The following is a 26,714-nucleotide window of genomic DNA, read 5'->3' as shown; positions in this document are numbered from 1 at the left end:
TTATGACAGACTTGGGACTTACCGTCAACCGCTCTAAAACTTTTATAATGAATTGCGGTAGGAAACAGGGCAAGATCTATAATATTACTATTCAAGAGGGGAAAGTCGATATAGCTCGAACATTCTCATACTTGGGTATAATGTTTGACAAACAGGGCTCCTGGGCACACTGTATGAAAACGAACAAAGATCAGATCATTAAAACAATGGCGGCTCTGACATTTTGTTTCAAAAAGGCGAGGGGGGAATCTCCCCGCTGAATATGGTAAAAATCTATAGAGCCAAGTGTATCCCGGCTGCCATGTATGGATCAGGTATTTGGGGGTATACTAATTGCAAATTGATCCAGACGGCGGAAAATGATTTCCTCAGATACTTGTTAATGGTACCAAACGGCACATCATCGTATATTAGCCACGCGGAATTAGGGGTCTCCTTTTTAGCTGATTTGATAAAAATACAACCATTACTATTATGGCACAAAGTTTAGACCTCTGAGCACAGTGGACTAAATAAGGCTATTTTATCTGATTGTATGGCGTCAACATACTCATCAAGATTCCCTTGGTTGAAATATATTATGAACTTTTTTGAAAACATGGGTAGTAAAGAATACTACACAAACCCAGATTCACTGGAAAAAATTACAAGGAAGGAATTGAGGACATTGACACTGAAGTATTTAGAAGAACATCGATGGGAAGTAGAATCAAAAAAGTCCAGTGTCATGTCTAACCAAATAATCCTGTCTGCAGAGGGCATGCAGCCCTACTTGGTAAATGTGGTACACCCCCGGCATCGTTTTGTTCTTACAAGATTAAGGCTAGACACCTTCCATCGCCTAGTAACTTTTCCGAGTATGAATGATTGGAGCACAACTTTAAGAGTATGTCCCTGTGACGCAAAGGCAGCCCAAACAACGATACATGTGGTCCTCTTTTGTAAATTTTATGACAAACAGAGAAAGCGCCTTTTAGTGCCTCTTTTAAGATCGCTTAACCTGCGTCAGTGCCGTAGTGCGTACGTTAGCTTACAGGTTTTATCCTCTATTGAAATGTGTGGAATTATGGCAAATTTTCTATGCTCTGTATTAACTGCAAAAAAGTCTATGGGTGCATTGGTGCAAACCTAACTAGGCTATTCAAATATTTGTGAATTGACCCCAGGGTAGGTCGCTCCCCCGTCCGCACAGCGCCACCAGACCTGTGTGCCTACTCCCTTTTGCTGTCTGCCCGCTTGGTTTTGCCTGTGTGTGCTCTTTGCTATCTGCTTGTTGTGATCGCGCTCCCCTCTCTCCGTGTACCCCGAGTGTGTGCCCTTTGCTGTCTGCCTGCTTGGTTTTGCCTGTGTGTGCCCCTCGCTGCCTGCTTGTTGTGATCGCGCTCCCCTTCTCTCCGTGTACCCCGAGTGCCTGCCTTCGCCGAGTGTCCCCGGCGTCCCCCCCGTCCTTCCGCCGCTTTTTCTCCTCGTTTTCCGCGTTTTTTTCCCCGTTTTTCGTACCTTTTTCGGTACTTTTTCGTTTATAGGCCTCCTCGCCATTCTCGAGGCTTTCCCGCCGTTGCTTTTCCTGCTTTTTCACCTACCCGCCCACCTCCCGCCTCCCAGCTAACCGCGCCTCCCCGGCTACCCCTTAAATGGCGGCCGCTGCGAGGCCGTGGTAGCGACCCTTGACCCCAGGGTAGGTCGCTCCCCCGTCCTCACAGCGTCACCAGACCTGTGTGCCTTCTCCCTTTTGCTGTCTGCCCGCTTGGTTTTGCCTGTGTGTGCCCTTTGCTATCTGCTTGTTGTGATCGCGCTCCCCTCTCTCCGTGTACCCCGAGTGTGTGCCCTTTGCTGTCTGCCTGCTTGGTTTTGCCTGTGTGTGCCCCTCGCTGCCTGCTTGTTGTGATCGCGCTCCCCTTCTCTCCGTGTACCCCGAGTGCCTGCCTTCGCCGAGTGTCCCCGCCGTCCCCCCCGTCCTTCCGCCGCTTTTTCTCCTCGTTTTCCGCGTTTTTTTCCCCGTTTTTCGTACCTTTTTCGGTACTTTTTCGTTTATAGGCCTCCTCGCCATTCTCGAGGCTTTCCCGCCGTTGCTTTTCCTGCTTTTTCACCTACCCGCCCACCTCCCGCCTCCCAGCTAACCCCGCCTCCCCGGCTACCCCTTAAATGGCGGCCGCTGCGAGGCCGTGGTAGCGACCCTTGACCCCAGGGTAGGTCGCTCCCCCGTCCTCACAGCGTCACCAGACCTGTGTGCCTTCTCCCTTTTGCTGTCTGCCCGCTTGGTTTTGCCTGTGTGTGCCCTTTGCTATCTGCTTGTTGTGATTGCGCTCCCCTTCTCTCCGTGTACCCCGAGTGCCTGCCTTCGCCGAGTGTCCCCGCCGTCCCCCCCCGTCCTTCCGCCGCTTTTTCTCCTCGTTTTCCGCGTTTTTTTCCCCCGTTTTTCGTACCTTTTTCGGTACTTTTTCGTTTATAGGCCTCCTCGCCATTCTCGAGGCTTTCCCGCCGTTGCTTTTCCCGCTTTTTCACCTACCCGCCCACCTCTCGCCTCCCAGCTAACCCCGCCTCCCCGGCTACCCCTTAAATGGCGGCCGCTGCGAGGCCGCGCAGGGGACGCGCGCAGCGGGCGCGCCGCTGGCGCGCCAAAGGCGCACATAAGGCAAGCCCATCTGCGCCCGTCTGCGCCCGTCCGCGCCTGGACCGCGCCCAGCGCCCGACCCCCTGGTCCCCGCGCCTCCCGCCTGACCTACGACTCCACCACGCTCACCAAACTCAACCCCGGCCGCACGCCGGGCTGCTACCGCGCCACCCCGAAACGGACCCACGGATCCTTCACCTGCAACAACTGCCGCTTCACCTGCCTTCGGGCCCACTCCGCTCCCGCCAAGAACAACTCCCCCGGAAGCAATCTCCACTGCATCCTGGTCAACACCCGATCCATCCACAGGCACGCCATCGAACTGTGGAACCTCATCAACTCAACAAACCCGGACATCGCCTTCCTCACCGAGACCTGGATGAACCCCTACTCGGCACCCGACATCGCCATAGCCATCCCCGACGGCTTCAAAATCATCCGGAAAGACCGCACCAACCGCATCGGAGGAGGCATCGCCATCGCACACAAAAACTCCATCCGCATCTCGACCCACACCGACGACTCACTCCCCGACGCCGAACATCTCCACTTCACGATCCACAGCGACCCCAAGACCACCCTCAGAGGCACCCTCATGTACAGACCACCAGGACCTCGCGCCAAGTTCAGCGAAGACATCGCAGACTTTGTCAACCCTCACGCACTCTCGTCCACCGACTACATCCTCCTAGGAGACCTCAACTTTCACCTGGAGAACCTCACCGACAAAAACACCACCGCCCTACTGGACAACCTCGCCAACCTGGGACTGAAACAGCTAGTCAACACACCCACCCACCACGCCGGACACACGCTCGACCCCATCTTCTCCTCCAGCAAACACATCACCGTCAGCCACGCCACCGAACTCACCTGGTCGGACCACAGCTGTGTCCACTTCAGCTTCAAGAAAACCACAGTGCTTCACCACACCCAGCAACCACCAAGAAGACACTGGAATCGTATCACCACTGAACAGCTCGCATCAACCCTCTCCCAGAACCAACCCACCAGCACCACCGACCCAAACGAAGCTGCCAACAACCTCACAAGCTGGATCTCCGACTGCGCCAACCTCCTGGCCCCCCTGAAGACTCAAGCTAACACCAACAACCACAAGAAAAACTCCTGGTTCACCCCGACCTCAAGAACTCCAAGAAAGAATGCCGCGCCCGCGAGAAGGCGTGGCGCCTCAACCAGACCGAAGAGAACATGTCAGCTCTCAAGGACGCCACCCGCCAACACCACCAACACCTCCGCGCCGCACGAAAAACAGCCTACCGGAACAGACTTGACAACAACGCCCACAACAGCAAGGAACTATTTGGCATCGTCAAAGAGCTCTCCAACCCGGACGCAGAAAACAACCCCATTCCCCCCTCACAGGACCTCTGCGACTCCCTCGCAACCTTCTTCCACCACAAGATCATCGACATATACAACAGCTTCCCGACCGCCAACGCAAACCCCCACCCGGAACCCGCCACCGACATCACCACCATCCTCACCTGGAGCCCTACCACCACCAAGGAGACCACCCGCGTCATGAACTCGATCCACTCCGGATCCCCATCAGACCCCTGCCCGCACCACATCTACAACAAGGCCGACAACATCATCGCACCGCACCTCCGAGACGTCATCAACGCCTCCCTCACCGCCGCCACCTTCCCGGAGAGCTGGAAACACGCAGAGCTCAACGCCCTCCTAAAGAAACCTACAGAAGACCCCACCGAACTCAAAAACTTCCGGCCCATCTCTCTCCTACCATTCCCCGCCAAAGTGATTGAGAAAATCGTCAACGCTCAACTCACCACCGCCCTGGAAACCAACGACTCCCTCGACCCCACACAGTTCGGTTTCAGGGCCAACCACAGCACCGAAACCGCCCTCATCGCAGCCACGGACGACATCCGAGCCCTGACCGACAAGGGAGAAACCGTGGCCCTCATACTCCTGGACCTCTCTGCAGCCTTCGACACGGTCTGCCACCGCACCCTGATACGCCGCCTCAGCAACGCCGGCATCAGAGGCAAGGCCCTGGAATGGATCGTCTCCTTCCTCTCCGGAAGGACTCAGAGAGTCCGCCTGCCCCCCTTCAGATCTACAGCCACGGAGATCATCTGCGGCGTACCCCAAGGATCCTCCCTCAGCCCCACTCTCTTCAACGTCTACATGACCCCCCTGGCGAACATCGCACGCAAACACGGACCCGACCTCATATCCTATGCCGACGACACCCAGCTCATCTTATCCCTCACAAACAACCCCACCTCAGCTAGGACCAGACTACACGAAGGAATGAAGAAAGTAGCGAACTGGATGACAGACAGCCGGCTGAAACTGAACACAGATAAGACGGAGGTCCTCATCCTCGGCCCTACCCCCGCCGCATGGGACGAATCCTGGTGGCCCCCCGCCCTAGGCAGCACTCCCCAACCCACCGTCCACGCACGCAACCTCGGCTTCATCCTGAACTCATCCCTCTCCATGACCAGACAGGTCAACTCGGTGACCTCGGCATGCTTCAACACCCTCCGCATGCTCCGCAAGATCTTCCGCTGGATCCCCACCGACACCAGGAAGACCGTCACCCACGCCCTCGTCACCAGCCGCCTGGACTACGGGAAAACCCTATACGCCGGCATCACCACCAAGCTGCAGAGGAAACTACAACGGATCCAGAACGCTGCCGCACGACTCATCCTGGACATACCCCGCCACCACCACATTTCCGGACACCTGAAGAGACTTCATTGGCTCCCAGTCAACAAGAGGATCACCTTCCGACTCCTCACCCACGCACACAAAGCCCTCCACGACCTCGGACCCAAAATCATCAACAACCGCGTCTCCTTCTACACCCCTCCGCGCACTCTACGCTCGACCGGACAGGCCCTGGCAGCCGTACCCCGCATCCGCAAAGCCACCGCCGGAGGAAGATCCTTCTCTTTCCTAGCAGCGAAAACCTGGAACTCTCTGCCCAGCCACCTTTGCGCCATACCTGACCACCTCTCCTTCAGAAGGCAGCTCAAGACCTGGCTCTTCGAGCACTGCCCCCCCCCCCCCCCCCTCCAGCGCCTTGAGACCCTTTATGGGTAAGTAGCGCGCTTTATAAATGCGATTGATTGATTGATTGATCTCTGCTATTTATTCTTTTATTATTTTATTCTATTTATTGTGCTACTAAATATAGATGTGTTTTATTTGATACTTTTATGACTTGTTGAAAGTCGAATAAAGTTTGTACTACTACTACTGTTTGGTTTATCCAAAATTGGCATATTTGATTTACTGGTAAGTCCCTAGTAAAGTGCACTGGAGGTGCCCAGGGCCTGTAAATCAAATACTACTAGTGGGCCTGCAGCACTGGTTTAGCCACCCACATTAGTAGCCGTGTAAACATGGCTCAGACCTGCCACTGCAGTGTCCATGTGTGCAGTTTTAAACTTCCAATTCGACTTGGCAAGTGTACCCACTTGCCAGGCCTAAACCTTCCCTTTTACTACAAGTCAGGCACCCCTAAGGTAGGCCCTAGGTAGCCCCAGGGGCAAGGTGCAGTGTATGTTTAAGGTAGGACATATACAGTAACTAGTGTGTTTTATATGTCCGAACAGTGAAATACTCCCAAATTCGGTTTTCAGTGTGCAAGGTCTATCTCTCTCATAGGTTAACATGAGGGCTGCCTTTGAATATCCTTAAAGCGCAGATTCCCTTTGAGAGCAGATATAAATATGGAGTTTAGGGTCTCTAAACTCACAATTCAAAAGTACATCTTTTAGTGAAGTTGTTTTTTAAATTGTCTGTTTGAAAATGCCACTTTTAGAAAGTAGGTATTTTCTGGCTTAAACCATTCTGTGACTTTGCCTGTTTGCGGATTATCTGTCTGGGTCAGTTTGACAGCTGGGCTGTTTTGCACCTCTAGACAGTGACACAAAAGGGGGCAGGGGTGAAGCCTCCATATCCTGATGAGCCATCTGAGCTAGAGGGAAGGGGAGGAGTGGTCATTCACACCTCAAAGGTCTCTACCTGCCCTCACACAATGCAGTCTCCGACCCCCTGGTGTGTGTCTGGGGCCTGGCTAGGACAAGAAAGGATCTGGCAAACACTTGAGACTTTGCTTTGGAGTTTGCCAACTTCAAAGGCAGAAAGGGGTACAAGAAGAAGAACCAAAACCCCACACTTATGGAATCTTTATGGAATCAAGAGGGACCTCTGCCAAGGAGAAGAGCTGGAGGAGAAGTATTGTACCTTTGCTGGACTGGCCTGCAGTTGTTGCTTCTGCCTGAAAAGAGTGCAAAGGGTGAACTTTGCTGTGTGTCAGCTTGCCTCCTGTTGGAAGTCACAAGGTCACCAAAGACTTCAGTTTCCTCGACCTGCAGCACTGGGACCTGTGTGTTTTGTGCTGTTCAAGAGGAGAAACCACTGCAACGCCGGCAATGACGCCACTGGCCTGCACCGTGACCTGCCACACGGAGTCGCACTGCCCTCTTCACACTGCAACCCTGGTCTCACCGACGCCGTCATCAGACGACTTCACCGAGCTGCTGCTCACACCTCAACCTGTGGGCCCCGCACTCTGGCATCCCCTGCTCACACCGCAGCCTGGGCATCCCCGACGATGACGCTCTTGCTGACACCAGCACCGCTGCTTGCACCGTGGCCTGTGGACACCACTCGTGAGGAGCCCGAAGCACCGTCCCGCACTGCAGCCCCGGTACACCAACGCCAGCACCATCGACTCCAGTGTCGTCACCAGGTATCCCTGCCTGCACCATGGCCTGTGGACACTGCTCGTGAGGGTCACGAAGCACTGTCCCGTCTTGCACCGCTCGCTTGGGCCTACCGACGACAGCGCTTCCACAATGACGGTGCCGCTGCCTGCACCGTGACCTGTGGACACAGCACGTTCCACCGTCCCGCTTCACACCTCAGCCCTGGTCTCACCAAAGCCGCTGGGCACCATCACCGAGCCACTGCCTGCACCGTGACCTGTGGGCACCGCACGTCACATCGTCCTGCTTCGCACCGCAGCCCCGACCCCATCAACACCAACGCACCTGACTTAATCAGCCCGGAGTTCAATCTGCAAGGCGTGTGACTTCAAGGTCCTGACGACTCCTGAACCAAACAGTTTGTACACAAAGAAGGTGTATTAGAAAGGGGAGACGTGGTGCACCAAGGAGAGTTTCAACAGTATATAAACAGATTTTTTTGACTTGACTATCTGAGGGGAATACACCCTAACCCCAAAAGCTGACTGTAAAAACAGTTAAACAGACTACGTACATACCTTGGCACCCGTTGACCTAAAGTAAACTTCCTTAATTATCAGATGAGTACATCATAAATATGTCGAGAATCTTGATTTACTATTAATATAATTATCTCATTTAATATACAGTCTAAATCATATACACAGATCCAATTTCATGAGTCCGTCTGGGTCCAAGTACATGCATACAGCAAAGCTGTTATATTAATTTCTAAAGTCCATTTAGATCCAAACAAATGTTCTTGAAGTCCTTATCACCTCTAATTTGGGTGGAAATCCATAGAAAAACAAAATGTCCACATTTCTTACAGCGACATCTCAGCCAACACGTGTTTCGTCATTTGACTTCCTCAGGGCTGGAATATAGTCGTTCCTCTTAAAATGTTTTTCTTGCAATAATCCAAATGCTATTTGAACTATATAATGTTCCAAACGATTACCATCTCCGTAGTCAGAATACATATACTAATATTATTTCCACTCAGTTACTATGTAGCTGTCAAAGGGAAATCCTTCTCGTACTTCTCCAATATATTAACAAGGAGAGTGTGACCCGTCTGCACATCATCCCTGTGTGAAATTCGCCGCGTATCTTTTAATTTACAAAGACCAAATGCCAAATAAACGCGGGTAACAGCTTGTAAGCTGTTATCTAATCCGCCCGGCGGACCGCCCCCATGTGAAATTCGCCGTGTATCTTTTCATTTACAAAGACCAAATGCCAAATAAACACGGGTAACAGCTCGTAAGCTGTTATCTAATCCGCCCGGCTTACGAGCTGTTACCCGCGTTTATTTGGCGTTTGGTCTTTGTAAATTAAAAGATACGTGGCGAATTTCACACGGGCGGTGTGCAGACGGGCCACGCTCTCCTTGTTAATATATTGGAGAAGTACGAGAAGGATTTCCCTTTGACAGCTACAAAGTAACTGAGTGGAAATAATATTAGTATATGTATTCTGACTACGGAGATGGTAATCGTTTGGAACATTATATAGTTCACATAGCGTTTGGATTATTGCAAGAAAAACATTTTAAGAGGAACGACTTTATTCCAGCCCTGAGGAAGTCAAATGAAGAAACACGTGTTGGCTGAGATGTCGCTGTAAGAAATGTGGACATTTAGTTTTTCTATGGATTTCCACCCAAATTAGAGGTGATGATAAGGACTTCAAGAACATTTGTTTGGAACTAAATGGACTTTAGAAATTAATATAACAGCTTTGCTGTATGCAGTTCACTTGGACCTAGACGGACTCATGAAATTGGATTTGTGTATATGATTTAGACTGTATATTAAATGAGATACTTATATTAATAGTAAATCAAGATTCTCAACATATTTATGATGTACTCATCTGATAATTAAGGAAGTTTACTTTAGGTCAACGGGTGCCACGGTATGTACGTAGACTCCTGAACCAACTCTGGAACCGATACCGCAAAGTCAGCGACGCTGGTCTCCGGAGCTCACTGCAGGGATCACAACGCCCAACAAATTCAAGGTACTGTTTGCGGGTGTCCCCGACACCGTAGCTGGCCCGCGACGCCGCGGCCGGCTTGAACTGGTGGTTTTGTTGCTCACGACGCTGTGATAACCTCAGGTGGAGCTATTCACTTCAAGGAACTGTATTTTTGAGTAAATCTTGCAGAATTCATATTTTTATTACTGTATGTTGGATTTTTATAGTATTTGGTCTTGTTTTAAATAGATAAATATTGGCTATTTTTCTAAAACTGGTGTGGTATCGTTTTGTAGTGTTTTCACTGTGTTACTGTGTGTTGTGTGCATATGCTTTACACATTGCTTCTGAGATAAGCCTGACTGCTCGTGCCAAGCTACCAAGGGGGTGAGCAGGGGTTATCTGAGCAAGTATCTCCCTTATCCTGACTAGAGTGAGGGTCTCTACTTGGGCAGGGTGCAAACCGACTGCCAACTAGAGACCCCATTTCTAACACTTCCTCACAGAGACAGGACAAATAATCCTCTCTCATCTGCTCGAACAATGGTGGCATGGATGAGAGGTAGTTTCGAAGTGGAGAGAGCAGCCGCTTCAGACTATCTGCAAAACCCACCTCTCTGACATGATGGACTGTCAGCAGGGGAGGAAAGCCTCCATTTGGCCCATGGTGAGGGAGAGTCAGACTAGGAAGGTTTAGAGGCTGCTTCAGAGGGTGCGTGTGGATTGTCCAGACCGTTGGCCACCTGATCCACAAGGTTGGTGGATCCCACGCTCTCAGCTGGGCAACATGTGTGGCACAGTGGCTGGCGGAGAAAGGACACGGTTGGAGGTCCCTTCCATAGCCTTGAAAGGGATGAAAGGCAGACTGGGGGGGCATGTGGGCCACAGCGAGGACTAGGACATGGCCGTAGCCCAAGAATCCTTGAAGTGCTCAAGCGTTGAGTCTGCCAAAGAGACAGGTGCCATCAAGGGCATGTCCATTAAAGTAGCCCAGATATCCCCCAAAAAGCCAGACGTCCTCCACCAAGTGTGGTTCCTCAAGGCCACTATCGATGAAATATCTCTACCTAGCGACTCGTTGTGTCCAGTCCGCAACGTTTTTTGAATTTCACTGCGTCCCGCAAATTGGTAACAGCCTGAGAAAGTACAGCCCAGGCCTCCTCCAGGACCTGTGGCAGCACTTGTGCAAACATATCCCACAGCGTGTGGGAGTAACGGCCTAGAAGGCGTGCGGTGTTCACAACTATAATGCAAGGCTGTCAAAAGAAAACATCTTTCCAAGTGAGTCCAACCTTTTGGATTCCCTATCCGGAGAGTGGAAGGGAATATGCCCTGGGAGGTAAAGGCTTGGACCACCAAGCTCTCAAGGGTGGGGTGTTGTGTCATGAAACGTAGGTCCCCAGGTGCGGGGCGATAGCGGTGGGCAATCGTCCTGCCCAAGTAGCCCCTGTGCTGGGTTTGGACCAAGTACCCAGTAGGACGTCAGTGAGAGTCTCATTAAACGGGAGCAGGGGTTCTGAGGTGGAAGTTTCCGGTTGCAGCACCTCTGTCAAGAGATTAGTCTTGATGGCCGTCTAAGGCAGTTGAAGTTTCAGGACCTCAGCCGCACTTCTCACCACCATAGCATAAGATGCTCCCTCCTCTGTAGCCACAGTAGGGGAAGAAAGCCTGCCAGTATCTGGAGAAGCATCCAGTTTGCTGTCCTCATCCAAGACTTCATGCCAGTCCATTCCTTCATGGGGCTGGTATTCTAAATGGTCCAGCGACCCCTACCATTCATCCCCGAGAACTAAGCCATAGTAAAAGGGCTCAGGATCTGTTCTAGGAGGCAAAGCTCCTGCCGGCATCGAAGTTAATATCATACGACACCCATCCGGCTCTATGTCGGAGTCGGGAATTACAATGGGGATGGTGCCACCCATAGACAGAGAGGGACATCCTCAGTGCACCAGGAGTAGAACACTCAAAGAACACTTGCCAAAAAGTTGATGAAAGCCAGTCAAAATTGACTTAGGGGTAGCTCTCTTTCAATCAGAGCTTGCTGTCGTGGAAAGAAAAGAACTGATATCAGCGCACCAGGATCGTGTCTGTATTGGAACCACAACATCATATCCGGTGCAGACAATTCCGACGATGGATGCAGAGCTGATCAACGGCACCTAACTGCACACAGGGGTACTGCTCACAAAAGTTTTCTGGATCCAGTCTAATGCATGGAGAGAATTCTGAAAGTAATCTGCTGCTAGAAGTCTATCAGATCAAGTGGTTAAGGAACTAAAGGCAGAACGGGATTCTTAACCTTTCCAGATTTGCTGAAACAGTTGGCTATTGTACCTCCTGAGGGATGTTCATCTTGGTAACTTCCCTAGCCGTAACCTTGTAAAAGGTAGAAATTTCATGAACCGGGGAGGTGCGTGAGGGAAATACAGCTGCGGACACTGGTGTGTAGCAAGTAGTGCCATCTGAGACTGAGGAAGTCGATCTGCATCTTGAAGGAGATCTGAACTCTCTCTTCTTTTTTGGGGGATTAATTGAAAGGAAACTGGTGATCCTCAAGAAGATTCTCGAGAATGTTTCCTTTTCTTTAGTGGAGACATAGAAGTAGGTCTTCACACCATTCTATGAAATAGCTGCATGACTTGTAAGAGTTCCTGAAGCGGATACTCAAAAGGTATAAAATGGTTTTATTGGCCTGAATGGCAGTAGACAAGGATACAGGGTAATTTGTTGTGATGTAGATGGAGGAGGCTTGGACAAACTCTCTTCTTTGGAGTTGTTGTTAAGGAAGAAGTGGACATTATAGGTGTATCTACGCCAAAGAAACAATTCATGGGGATGGAGTGCCTTTAATGGCTATTGTTTTTGGAGCATCTGGAGTTTGTCTCCAATATTGATAGAGATGGAGACTTTGTATGACTTCTATGGTGTCTTCTCTTCGATGGTGAGTGAACTGATGTCAAGCAGGGATCAGTCTTCGAAGTCATAGATTAAGTTACAGACGTAATTACATTTTCAAATGCTGCTATCAATGTTATCGGCATCTTCACTGACCTTGAGTGGTGAACACGTTTAGATGTGGAACAATGGGTACTTTCTGAGGGAGATCTCTTTGCATGGCTGTTCCATATGTACATGATGTTGTTTAACAGGCATCACACCCTCATGTCACAGGGAACAAGTAGGAGCTGAAGCTCTTGATGAATACTTCATTGACATTGATTCCAAATTGCATTGAGAATGATTACGTTGATTTTTTTAAGACAGAATCTTTTCTCTAGATATCCTTTTCCCGGAGTCTTTGTCAGGAGTAGGTTGCTTCTCACAGGAGGCATGAGAAAATTATCTTTCCGGTCTTCTCTAATATTCTTTACTTCCTCTGCTTTCATATCTTGAAGGAACCCCTCAGCCCGGATCCTTTTGGAAATCATTTTACAGATGTTGCAGTCCTTCACCAAGTGAGAGCTTGGCAAACGCATCACAAAGACCTTCTGGGACCAGAAACAATCTTTTTGTGGAATATTCTGTCAGGAATCAGCAAAAAAATTGCTTCACTTGACAGAAATTAGTTAAAGATGTTGAGTGAAGCTGTAAAAATCAAATTTTGTTTCAAATTTCACTCAAATCAGAGGTGTGAAACATCCCATGTGCTCTGAAGGTCCTATTCACGTGAGCCGGGAAAAAGAACTGGCTCTCTGGGGTAACTCCCAGTAGAGCACATTAAAGGTAGAGGAACCTCCTGGACTCTTAGAGACAGGATGCTTTTATCATCTTACAATGAAAACCTGTCAGGCCGCATTTTGTTTATCGTCCCTTCATACATTTCCACACCTTCTAACACATTAAATTCTACAGTGCAGGCTTGAAACTATTATTTTGGATTCATCATAATGTCTTTGTAAAAATAAATTGAGCCTCTGATAGGCTGTCACAGGGTGCAAATTATCATGAAGACAGATGGACATTGGCATCCCGTGTGATTTTTAATTGATCAAAAATACATCTATAAGAAATACTCAGGAGTCCACGCAGGGAGCACAGATTTCTTCTAGTGTTTGACTAAATTCATTCTATGACGCAGAAAAATGCTTTAGTTCTTACTGCTGTCAATTAATTATAGTGAATATACCATTTTAAAAATCCAGTTCAGAAGAGTGAATGTGAATGTGTCTCACATATAACAATCAAATTACTGTTATGTTATATCAGATTACTGCAGAAGATGAAACAGGCAATGATTATTAATTTGATTGTGCATTATTCACTAAGGCCATTAAGCACCTCTCCTGCAATAGAGGATCAAGTCAGTGGGGCAATGAACAACATGGGAATGAAGGGATGGGACAGATGTGTCAAAAGCCTTTCTCAGTGTATCTAGCAGAGTAAGGGCCTGATTTAGATATTGGCGGACGAGTTACTCTGTCACAACGGTGACGGATATTCCGTCCACCAAAATCTAAATCCCACAATCCCATTATATCCTATTTAGATTTCGGCGGATGGGATATCTGTCACCGTTGTCACAGAGTAACTCATCTGCCAATTTCTGAATCAGGCCCTAGTTTAGGTGGGGGCAGTAACCGAGAACTGCCAAGAAATCACATACTTCAAATCTACGCTTTCTGCATTATAAGCATCCTATTTCTGTACCCTAGTCATCAGACATGCTGCTGACACATCCAGCTCTTTTACCGGCTCTCCCAACATCCAGAATAGAATAGACATGGGGGCTGAACAGTCCCACATTGTAGGTTGAGCCATCTGTCACTTTTCCTAGCTGAAATAACTCCACGAAAGACCAAGATGTAAATGACAACGGGCATTCAGGAAAAGGTTAATTTAGTGTCCCTACCATGCAAGTATATCAGTCCTGCTGTATGGTAGAGAGGCTACTAACTGGACAATGACTTTGTAAACTTGGGGGACACTTATCATATCTGTATTTGCTGATTGGCTTTGTGCCGGGGCTGATAACATTGGTTACTTTTCCACTGAAATGCAATTTCACAAATGTGACTTCTCCAATGTTAGATATAACCTCTTTTTTAGAAAACCTGCCATCCTAGCACTCTTCCTCAATACAGTGAATTTTAAAACCAATGCCTTGGCTGAAGTTCTAAATCAACAAAAAAAAAATACTCAGAACAAACTCAACATCAGGCTGTAATTCGTTCCTTGTTTTGTGATAATCAAACATTGGCTTCCTAGAGATACATTGTTTTGTCATAACACCTTCATATTTTTCTTTAAGGCGATGTTATGGGACCAACACTCAACAACTTGGATAATCTGCTGCGACTGCCATTTGGGTGTGGAGAACAAAATATGATCCATTTTGCACCTAATGTTTTTGTCTTGAAATATCTTCGGAAAACTAAGCAGCTTTGTCCAGAGGTGGAACGTGAAGCCATAGACTACCTCTTGCAAGGTGAGATGTAGAGATTGTTCTAGGCTTTCTCCTGTAAGATGGGAAGTGGTGTGGGGGTTCCAAACTTCCTCTGCAAGATGAGATGTAGGAGAGACTCTGAATTACGTTGTAAAAAGTGAAGTTGGAGAGATTAATATAATACTACTTGTTCTATGGTGAAGTGGAAGATAACACAGCAGGCAACATCAGCCACCACCAAAGTGAGGTAATTACTTGTTACAAGGTGAATTTGGCGCTTGGTCATATGCTATGTCTTGAATCATGAGTGGAAGATGATGCTGTATAGACTACCAACTACATCTTATGAGGTGAGGTTGCAGGGTGAAGCACAGTGACTATCTTACTCTCCTTCAGGACTTAAAAGCATTATGAGCACACAAAGGTGGCGCGAAACATTTGTTAGCCCACAAAAACAGATACAAAAATAAACTGCTGTAAAGAGGCATAACATAATTTGCTCATGGTCACAGAATTTAGTCTAGCCCAAACTAGATCTCACTCCTACTAGTTCCATAAATAACATGCATATTTGCATCCATGAATATTTAACTTACTTATGGTGCACGTCTTTCTGCAATTGCCTCACATTTCTCTCACAGTTAATTCCAATTTTGTTTGGAAAAGAAGACACTAATTTTTATTTCTGAAATATTTAACAATCATAAAATTTACCAGTATATTGTAAATAATAGTTAACTCTAATACTTTAATATTTGTTATACTTATGACCTTCTTGATGCCAATTAGTCATGTCACAGATGTTATACACTCCTAAACGTGCAGACTGTAAACTATTCATACTGACAGACTTAATATTTTGCTAAAATCCTCCTCTTTCAGCAATACCCTGAATCTTACCCACTATTTTCTCTCTCCTGCAGAAGTGTTTGGCAATACTGGCTGAGCAGCACTTAAAATTGCTATGTGAAAAAATGAACTAATATCCTTCTTGAGCATACTGATTATCTATGCTTTCACCTATTGATGGTTGTCAACATTCAGTGGTTACTGCACTGAATGTACTTTGCAGCATATGTTTCTCCAGTGTTTGATTTTTTTTGCACCACCCTGGCCGCTTGATTGCATGATGATTGTTCTAGACGATCTGAAGCAAAACACTGCTTTGAAACGCACCTTGTGCTCCCTGAGATATACTGATCTTTCACATGCATAGGCCTATGTGGAGAAACCATACCTGGGTGTTATGTGCTGCTACAAAGCATAATTAGTGTTCCCAATTCAGTCATGCTCTAAAGTATGCATTTTCAGAATGTTCACTCATGTTTAGGAGAAAGCAATTGCATCTAGATTTTCTATGTCTTCCAGGTTACCAGCGGCAGCTGACATATAAACGACAAGATGGGTCCTACAGTGCTTTTGGTGAAAGAGATTCCTCCGGCAGCATGTGGTGAGTGGCGTTAGTGAGAAAGGGTACAGTGAAGCCCTTAAACCTGCAAGACCGTGCACAAGACACCGTAGGTCCTTCAATCTATTTGACAAAGGGTTTGTCATCAACTGCTTTTCAGGGCCCTGCACCCTCTAGAGAGACTTGGTGTAAACTGCCGCAAAGTAGAGATTGCTTAACATTTAGGGTGGGATGAGCAAGTTCAGTGAGACTTGATTTACTATCCTCATCCAAGAATACTGGTCATCAAATCACTGCCCTAAGATAAAGCCAGCTGTAGGGCTGCATTAGTTGTGCTGTGTTTTCAAGGATAATACAGTTTTGAATTCTCACTGGAGCACCAAAACAGCTTGTATAGAGTGAGAGAGACACTACACTACAGGAGACACAAACTTAACACAATTATGGAGAGACTATCCCTTTAGTGGGTCCAGTTTATGGCAAGGTTAATTTGTACTCTATTGTGTATCATGCCTGCTCTTATGGCTGTGTCAGAACTAGGGGTCACACTGGTAAATGGTTGATGACAACCGTTTACCAATTACATCCTCTGACTATCTGCACTGCTATTCTTCAAAATTGATAACTATGTTGTTCCCTTTGGGTGCTTAATACACCAAAGGTATCAAAGCGCAGTGTTTCACATGCAGCAAGGCACAGTAAATAACACACAATAAGCTGAATTATAATACACAGATACAGTTTAAATGACAATAGACACACTCACAAACTGAAACTGCTAGTAAACTCTGGGGATGAGAGACAGCCTCAAACGTAATTTGTGAGATGTATGCACTAAGATATACATTTTACTTAACATATACCTTATGGCTAATGTTTTTTATGGAATTTAGACACTTACAACATCCTTAAGATGCATGGAGGGCCTGAGAGAGGTTAGAAACCCAACAACTATTATACCACCAAGTGGAACAGGTATCTTTACTAATGTAACAGGGAAGGACAGATTGACAGCAGGACAAAATACACTACAACTGTCAAATATCTAACAGACCTTTAAAAAAAAAACCTTTCCTACACGTTATGTCCATCATAGTGGCACATACAAGGGGTACAATAGAAGAAGTTTCTGTAGCACTCCATTGTCCACACTAAGGGGAAACATAAACGTAGTGCTAGCTCTGTCCCCAAAGACAGGATTCAAATACTTAACACTCAAGACAGCCTTTCTCATTTCCATCACTTCCCAGCCTAGGGAAAATGAGTTACATGCACTCGCAATACAAGAAGCATACTTACAGATACTCAAGGACTAAGTGGTCACAAGGAAAAAATTTCAGTTTCTCCCAAAAGCCACTCTCACTTCCACATCAACCAGGCTATCCAACTACACTGTTTTCTTCAACAATCAAAAACTATTGCAGAGGGGATCTACGCACATTAGACGTTAGGAGGGTGATCGTGTATTACCTGTAAGAAGCAACAAAAAATCAGGAATAGGGTAAAAAAAATTATTTCCCTTGCAAAAGCAACAAAGTGGAGTACGTGAAAGCGGATACTGCAAAAAATCCCAAGATGTTATAAGGCAGCGGGGGTGGTCTTGGGGGAAAAACCAAGAAAGCATTTGTCAAGGAAAGGGGAGCCACACTGGCTATTGTATTTATTTACCTGTAACAACCTGGTATATATTATTGATTAAGATTTGTTTAGACATTCCATTTATTAAGTGTTATCTGCCTCTGTACAGTTTCTAATGATACTCAACTTTCTTGAATAAACCTTGACTGCTCTATCACAGGACCTTGACAGAGTAGGGTGCTAAAAGGCAGTCTTGGTTATATGATTTGAGTGCAACTTGATTGTGGCCCCCAGACTTCGGTGAAATACTATATGAGTAGTTTCAATTAAAACGTCTGACTGCTCTTGGAATGCAAACAAAAGGCCTCGCAGCAGGCATGAAGTGCAAGTCTGCAGGAAAGATTTGTGGACAGAATTACAGCAAAGCGTATACAACGGTTTGCATGATGGGCCTGTAGCTGCTTGGAAATATTTATAGCAAAGAAATATCTTACAACGACTTCTCCTTGCACAGCCCGGTTCTTCTTGGGAGTTTCCCTTTAAGCTACAGGAAAAAATAGTCTGGTTATTTATATGTTCCCATCTGGTCTCTATTTGCCTTTGCATTTAAGATCTAATTTTGTTTCATAACTATCCTCAGACCTACATACCATTACTAAATCAAATGGTTTCACACTAAAACCTCCTTTTTATCAAAGACTTGGCATCTCCAATTCCCCTCGCTCTCTAATTCTGGGACATATAATGACTTAATACTCTTGAAATTCCTAGTCAAGCCTGGGTGTACCTTCGACCCTCCCATTCCCAGTGGAAGCATCAAAACCAAATCTCTGCAGCAAAATGATCTAATCACATCCAAAGTGGCCCGAGTTGCACACTGTAAGGCGGAGGGGCAGGATCTAACTTCATGGGTTTTTAACCATCTACTTCACAACAGTGGCACATACGTGGAATATCAAATCACATTGAACAACCTAGTGTAAATATATTTGCATTCATGCTCCTAAAAGCAGAGCCTGCCTGCTCATGCAGCTCTATATTTAGAAGGAGCTTTGTGGATGTTTTTGTTCTAAGTAAAATGAATCTTTGTGTATGTGTACAGATTACAGAGATGCATACGCTCCTCTGTTGCTAAGATTGACACCTCACTTCATAGGAAAATGCATTTATACATCTTCGCCACCAATCCGAGCCAAAATAGTGGCATATAGCCTTCAAAATTAAACCTTTTATCATGCTAAATGCAGTGCACATTGGTTACATAAATCAAAAGTTTGTATACAAAATATACCACATTTTTCTTTTTTGAAAAGCTAATATTTAAAACAATAAAAGCAAGACTCATGACAACCAGTGCAGGCTACATTGATCGTTAAAAAAAAAAAAAAAAAAAAAAGATTCCAATTAAAATAAAACAAAGTTTCTATTAAAACTAAAGGAGTATGTATGAAAAGAAGTTCGATATAGCCAAATGGGCTGCAGCTTGGAAATGCTGGAAAAAAACACTGCTTCATCCCACCAGTATAATCATGCTCTGCAACAGACAGTTAAGCGATTCCATTTTTATGGCTTCTAATGAGAGCAAGCATTGAGTTTGGCCTTTTTTTGGATTTTGGACTTGAAAACACATTTCAAAAGCTTTCAAAAATAGCTTAAGTCAATACATTTTGGGACTGAGTAATATCTTGGTTTCCTGACAGAATTTTTTTGTTTTACGAGCGAATGCCATCTTTCCTTTCTCTGTGGCAGCAAAAAGGTTCAGAGACCCACAAAGTATTTGTATATTTTGCTTTCCCGATTCTCACTGGCCCTAAGAATATCCTTTCTCTAAAAAAGTTTATGAACACTGTCAGTGGCAGAATGAAGATCAGGCTGCATGTTCTTCAAGAGCACCAGAGAAGGCCCCCAGAAACCAATTCTGTTAGGTTTAATGGGCATGGAGAGTGAGCCCCCTATAACATAGTTTGCTCCACCACAGGCACTCCCTGTCAAGGTCTATGATGTTGAGGATATGTAGGGCGTGTCACTTGCCCACTTGGTCACAGTCATCAGTTGCAAGCTTGCTGTGTAGTCTGCCACCCCAACATCGAAGAATCCAAGAAAATCAATACTGAAACACTCATCAACATCAAAGAATTCCTTTTCTCCACAATGGTACAAAATACTATCTTTGTCATTTGTAAGACTCTCCATCAGAGCACTGCCCTCAAGATCACTCTTTCATCAGCAGGAAGAGGAGAAACATATCACAAGAGACAAATGGGTACTGACTATTGTGAAAAATAGTTATTCTATGGGGTTCAGATCGCCTCGATCCATACCTCCAAAGACGTCTTCTCAATTCCAGTGACATTAACTTCAGCAAGAAGTCAACATTCATCTGAATAAGTATGCTACAGAGAACATTCTTCTGGATAAGGGTACTGTATCAAAGATTTCTCCTCTCCAAAAAAGAATAGGAATATATTCCTGTTACTTTCTGATTTGAAAGAAAAGTCCATTACAAATCTCAAAATTGCCTATGTGGACCCTCAGCTACATTAAGAGGGATGGACTTTGTGCCACAGATCTACACAATGCCTACTTTTACATCTTGGTTGTTAAAGACTGCAACTTCCTGAGATTTATGGTGGGCAACAATCATTAGCAATACAAAGTCCGTCTTTTTGGACTTAGTGCCAAGAACGTTTTCAAAATGTACTGTGGTGTGGTCTGCAGACCTCGGAAAGCAAAGAGTTTTTCATTTATCCTTACCTAGAAGGCTGGCTCTTGACGGTTCTTCACTTCTCAAGAGGTTCAACAGCACCTCTTAGATGACCGTGTACATCCTACAATTCTTGGGTCTTAGAAAAAATCAGGTGACAACCACATCAGTCCCAGTCTATTCCATCTTTTATGTATGAGTGCTCCTAGGCAGTAAAGACAAGTGTACCCTTCAGAGGAGAGGTTTTCTTCAATTCATATGAATTGTCACAATCTTCTAAAGACTTTTCATCCGAAGGCCCATCACATCCTTTTTTCTGTGGCATCATGCATCTTCCTGGTCCCTCATGCATGACTTCAGATGAGAATATTGCAACAATGTCTAAAGGATCAGTTGTGCCAATTGTAAGGCCGCTGGGAGGACAAATGAAAGCTTATTCATAGACTTTTCTGATAGGTGTTCCAGCATCAGTACACACCACTATAACGTTTGGTGAGGGACACATTCCTCTTGGAATGTGAAGCACACATGGATCAGCGACAGTTCAAAGCACGTGTTTATAAATGGGGAAGCCTTACCACATCAATCTGCTAGAGCCAAGAACAGTCCATCTGGCTCTCAAGTCGTTTATTATATATGTAAAAAGGAGGAAAAGTTTCTTACCTGTAACTCCAGTTCTTTCGTAGGGGAATTTCCATAAGTCAAGTCATAATCACTGAATAGTATCGCCCACATGCGGGGACCCCAGAACACTTCTTTAAAATATCTTCTGAAGTGGAAGTTTTCGACTTTCTTCAGAGAGGCCTGTAAAGACACTTAAGAACGAGACACATAATGCAGCCTATATACATTGGCTACGCTGGCTGAACTCTTCATCTTACATTTAAAAAAAAGCCAGCACATTATAATTTGAGAGTAGTTTGTAAACAGAATGAATCTCCCTCACAGACCCCTTTTGCATGATAGGGATGAAGGACAGGAAGACAAAGTAGCCCCATAGGATGCCATTATATGGCAAAAATAGAGACTGTGCCTTTACAAACTCAGAGGCCACCAGTATCCCATCATGCACAGCTGGTGGCAGTTGCTTTAGTTCTTTTTGAAGGTGATGTTAGAACTGCATTAGTGTGTGTCGACACCTCTGACTATTCCACCGGGTAGGAGAGAGCGTTGCTTATGACTTATCATGGAAATTGCCCTACAAGAGAAATGGAGTTACAAGTAAGGAACTATTCCTTCTCTCACTGTGGATTTCTATGTATAGTCATAAGCACTGAATAGCATAGCAAGCCCATCCTTGCAGAAAGCGCGGGAAGAGTCAGAGGATGGACTTGAAAATGTAAGCGAATAGCTGTCTGAGGGAAGCCTACCCTCCTTGAGCGAATGCTCTAGCGGCAGAGTCTAGGCAGTAGTGGTTAGTGAATGTTTGAACTGATTTCCAGGTTGCTGCTTTACAAATCTCTGGGATAGGAATACTGCGCAGCAAAGCAGTAGTAGCTGCTTTCCCTCTAGTAGAATGTGATTTTGGTCTAGCAGGGAAGGCTTTGTTAGCTTTTTGATAACTTAGTTAAATACATAAGACTATCCATCACAAAATGGATTGCTTAGTGGTGGTTAAGCCTGTACGAAGGGGACCATAGTTGATAAACAATTAGTCCGATTTGCGGATGCTTCGTAACGTCAAGGTAGAATTTCAGAACTCGTTCTACATCCAGGGAATGGAGAGATCTTTCTGCTGGAGTAGAGCGATTCAGAAAAAATGTTGGCAAAGATATTGTTTGGTTGACATGGAAGTCGTAAACCACCTTAGAGAGCAGTTTCGGATGAGTCCTCATGACTACTTTGTTAGAAAGAAATATGGTGTATGGTTTGTGCAAACAGAGTGCCTGGATTGCACTAACTCTGCAGGCAGATGTGATGGCCACCAGGAAAATGGTTTTCCAAGATAAGTGTTGGAGAGAGGCCTCATGTATGGGTTCGAAAGGATCCTGCACAAGGCGTGAAAGAACCCTATTTATCTCTCATGGAGGAGAAGGGCGCCTAGTGGGAGGAAAGACCTTTTTCTAACCCCCTAAGAAATCCTCGATGACGGGGATTCTAAAAAAAGAGGTTTGAGAAGGACATTTTCTGTATGCAATAAGAGCTGCCAGGTATTGTATTGTATTGTAATCGTATTTATATAGCGCTTACTACCCCTGACGAAGCGTCAACGCGCTTTTCGGTGAGTAGCACGCTACTCTGGAACCTAACAAAAATTAGTGATGGATTAGTATCGGGAAATAATGAGTAGAGTTTTAGTATTATTATGAGTTAATTTGAGCTGCGGTTATGAGAGTTTGTTAGTTAGATTGACTGAAGTAATGGAGGGGTGGAGGAGGAAAGAAATCCAGAAGTGTTAATTGGGAGTATATCCTTAATTTACTCAACCCAAAGGCTTGGGATGAGTAAAGGGGGATGGAGGAGGGAAGAGTATGTGGAAGGGGTAGGGAGAGCATAGTAGCAGGGTGAGATAAATGCGGGAGAATTTAGTAGGGTTGTGTGGGAGGTCACGGTAGTAGAGTGAGGTTTGGTGAGTTAGATGTGAAAGCGGAGGGAAGAGCTTAGGCAGAGTTATTTAGGAGATGAAAGTAGTAGAAAGGATTTGGGATGAGCCAGAGTGAGAATGGAGGATAGTTTGATAGAGACATGACATATGATGATGGGTAGATAAGTGTGATAAGATGAGAGCAGCAATTCATAGATATCTAGTATAAGAAACCATCCAGGAGCCATGCAATGACCCACGAACATGCCAAGCACAGAAACAACATACATACATACATACATATATATGTATACATACACAACACACATGGATACACACACATATGCACATACAATACATAATTAGAACCATGGGTAAAATATACTTAGTCAAACAGGTTTAAAGAGTGCGTGTGTATTTTATTGTTATGACATAGTAGCAATATATATTTTCTAAAGAAACTATACATCATTAGAAATATACACATAATCTGAAAAAAATATTTATCAACATAGGCACATGCAGTTCATAGTTGTTTGAATATGGTGGTTATGAAGTAAAGAGCCAACTCTTGAGTAGTTTTCTGAAGATAAGAAAGTTATCTATGGCTCTTATAGTTGGGGGTAATGAATTCTATAGTTTGGGTGCTTGAACGGAGAAGGATGTACCACCTATAGTCTTTTTCTTGTATGGTGGTGTTCTAAGGCGGGGTGCCAATCTTGAGCAGAGGTTTCTTTGTTGGATGTATTTGGTTATTTTGTTTCTGATAAAAAAGCGGTCCTGTTCCATGTATAGCTTTGTGGGTGATACAAAGCAGCTTGAAAGTGCATCTTCTGGCAACAGGTAACCAGTGTAGTGCTCTCAAGGCAGGGGAGATGTGGGCTTGCGGCTTTACATGTAATAGTAGTCTGGCTGCAGAATTCTGTATATGTGTAGTTTTTTAATAACAGAAAGAGATGATCCATGTTAGAGGCCATTGGCATAATCCAGTTTGGATAGTACGAGCGAGATAGTAGCTTGCACCTTGTGTGGAAATCCGAGGTGGGGGAAGATGCTTCATAAAGTCTTCAAGGTGATGAAGATTGTTCGTGCTAATTTGTCCACTTTGGCATTCATAGTTAACTTGGAATCCATGGTGATTCCTAGGTTTTTAACTTCCTTGGATAATTGAGGAGATGGTCCGAGATCGTCAGGGCAGACGCACAGAGGGTCATAAATTTTCCAGTCACCACATATGAGTATTTATGTTTTGGAGGTATTTAGTTTGAGATGGCTCTAGGTCATCCACTGATCAACGGCTCTGAGGCAACTGAAGATTTGTGAGTTTTCAATGTTTTGGGGGAATTCTAATTTAAGTAGTATTTGTGTGTCATCTGCATAGTTGTAGCATGTGAGATGGAAATCATTGATCAGTTCTGGTAAAGAAATCATGTAGATGTTGAAAAGCAAAGGTGAGATGATTGACCCTTGGGGACCCATGCATGTGTGAGGTAGGGTTCGGACGAGAATGGGGGCGAGTGCATGATATTCAATTTTTTTTGAAGATAGTAAGTAATCCAGTCGAGAGCAATCCCTTATATGCCGGCTTCGTGGAGTCTTTGAATTAGGGTGTCATGGTCAACCGTATCAAAGGCAGCTGAGAGGTCCAAGAGAAGTAGTGCAGCAACTCCATTTCGGTCGACTGTGTTTTTAAGATCATCCCAGATTGCTATGAGTGCCGATTCAGTGCTTCTTCCTGGGCGGAATCCAGTTTGGAAGTCTGAAAGTATAGAATTGTCTTCAATGAATTGTGACATCTGGGTGAATGCTCCTCTTTCTATCAATTTGCCCAGGAACACGGTCCATTTGTGATTGGTCTGTAGTTGTTGGGGTCTTGATGGTCTAGGTTTGTTTTCTTTAATAAAGGTCATATGTATGCCTTTTTCAGGTCTACAGGAAAGGTTCCTGAAGTTAAAGAGTTGTTGATGATTCCCCTTACAGGTGTGGCAGCAGAAGTAGATAGAAGAATGTTCTTAAAGATTTGTGGTGGCCAAGGGTCAGAAGGGCAACCAGAAGGTCTGCCTGCTTTGACCAAATCCATAAATTCATCCTGGGATATTTGTTTGAAGGACTGTAGAGGTTGGGTTGGTTTATTCTTAGAGGGTATTTTAGGAAAGGGGTTGGTGCTGATGTTTTTCTTCTGTTTTAAATAGGAGTCCAATGTGTCTGCCATGGTTGTGTAGTGAGTTGCCAATTTGTTTGTGAAATCTTGAGTAGTGGGATGACTTCCTTCCATGCATGTAGGTTTTCGAAATTCATTGAGAATTTTATAAAATTCCTTGGTTGTAGACAGGTGAACCTTTATAGAAGAGAACTGCTAACCAGACTTTGCCAAATTAAGTAAGGTTGGAAGAATCACATCTTCCTGGCAAGTCGTAGGATCTTTGTTCTTAGATGAACACCATAAGCAAAATCTCTTCCATTTGAAGACATATGTGGCGTGTTTGGAAGGCCGCTTCGCCTCTCTGAGGATGCCCATGCAGTCTTGCGGCAGATTCATATGTCCATACTGCACTAGCCCAGGAGTCCTGCCACTAAACTCAGAAGAGAGATTGGGGTACACCACCTGGCCTCCGAATTTCGTCCTCTGCTGAGAGAATTGGCTTGGATATTTTGTACTCCTAGATCAGGAATTGCAGCTTTAAAGTATAAGTAATTCCCAGTGCTGACCTATGAGAGGGGCAGGCTTCACAGTAATGAAAAACGACTTTGGGAGTTTTTCTTTACCAGGACATGAAAATGTTTAAAGTACATGTCCTGTCTTTTACTTATATGGCACCCTGCCCTATGGGTTACCTTGGGACTATCTTAGGGGTGACTTATGTTTGAGAAAAGGGGAGTTTAAGGCTTGGCATGAGGTTTTAAATGCCAAGTCGGGTGGCAGGGACACTGCACACACAGGCTCTGCTGTGGCAGGCCTGAGGCATGTTTACAGGGCTACTTGAGTGGGTGGCGCAATCACTGCTGCAGGCCCACTAGTAGCATTTAATTTACAGGCCCTGGGTATTTAGTATACCACTTTACAAGGGACTTATATGTAAATTAATTGTGGATACACCAATGTTACCATGTTTGAGGGGAGAAGCATGTGCACTTTGGCATTGGTAAAGTGCTCAGAGTCCTAAGGCCAACAAAAAGATACAGCAACAAAACAGGAGGTAAAGGCAAAATGTCTAGGGGAAGACCACCTTGAGGATGCCAGGTCCAACAATAACAAACGCCAGTTGTTTCCCACGAAGAAAGAGAGGGAACTGCAACAGGTGTAACAGGCCCATGAGCCAATGTTGTTTCAGACACACCTGTGCTTCCAGATGAAGAGGCCTGGTTTCAGTTTGATTTTGCTGATCCTTTCCCTGATGAGGTGAAACAGAATAATGTGTAAGCACATGTCCTGAACCAAGTAATAAAAAAAGGTAACCTACCCCAATGTTGTTTCCTTGCCAATGCCTATGATTCCAGTTCTTGATGTCTCAGAGCTTTAAGGCGTTGACGTGCAGTTGGCATGGCATTTGTCCCCTTTTAGATACTCCTGCCTCTTGCCATCATGATGAAATGTGCATCCAGAATGTAGAACCGGAACCCTGGTGAAATGTTGTGCCTCTGGTGCCATCACAAGCGCTGTCTTCATTTGAGACGTTATTTGAAGTTGTCTTCCTTCAGTGACCTTATAACTTGGGTTCACTGCTTGTCCAGTTCCTCCTGCAGCTGTTGCATGTGGAGACTGAAG

At 45.4% G+C, this 26,714-nt stretch overlaps 1 protein-coding gene across 2 annotated transcripts in view; it reads left to right on the top strand.

The window, feature by feature from the left end:
- CPAMD8 (C3 and PZP like alpha-2-macroglobulin domain containing 8) overlaps nucleotides 1–26,714 on the top strand; it is a 1,104,327-nt gene that overhangs the window by 549,520 nt on the left and 528,093 nt on the right. For both annotated transcript variants that reach the window (XM_069217904.1, XM_069217903.1), the window contains exons 26-27: nucleotides 14,600–14,776; nucleotides 16,103–16,184. In XM_069217904.1, coding sequence (XP_069074005.1) covers nucleotides 14,600–14,776; nucleotides 16,103–16,184 — 259 coding nt within the window. The remainder of the gene's footprint in view (nucleotides 1–14,599; nucleotides 14,777–16,102; nucleotides 16,185–26,714) is intronic.

The sequence above is a fragment of the Pleurodeles waltl genome, chromosome 12 (genome assembly GCF_031143425.1).
Source record: "Pleurodeles waltl isolate 20211129_DDA chromosome 12, aPleWal1.hap1.20221129, whole genome shotgun sequence".
NCBI classification, from domain to species: domain Eukaryota; kingdom Metazoa; phylum Chordata; class Amphibia; order Caudata; family Salamandridae; genus Pleurodeles; species Pleurodeles waltl.
The sequence above is the reverse complement of the archived record's forward strand: the minus strand, read 5'-3'. Positions and strand labels throughout refer to the sequence as shown.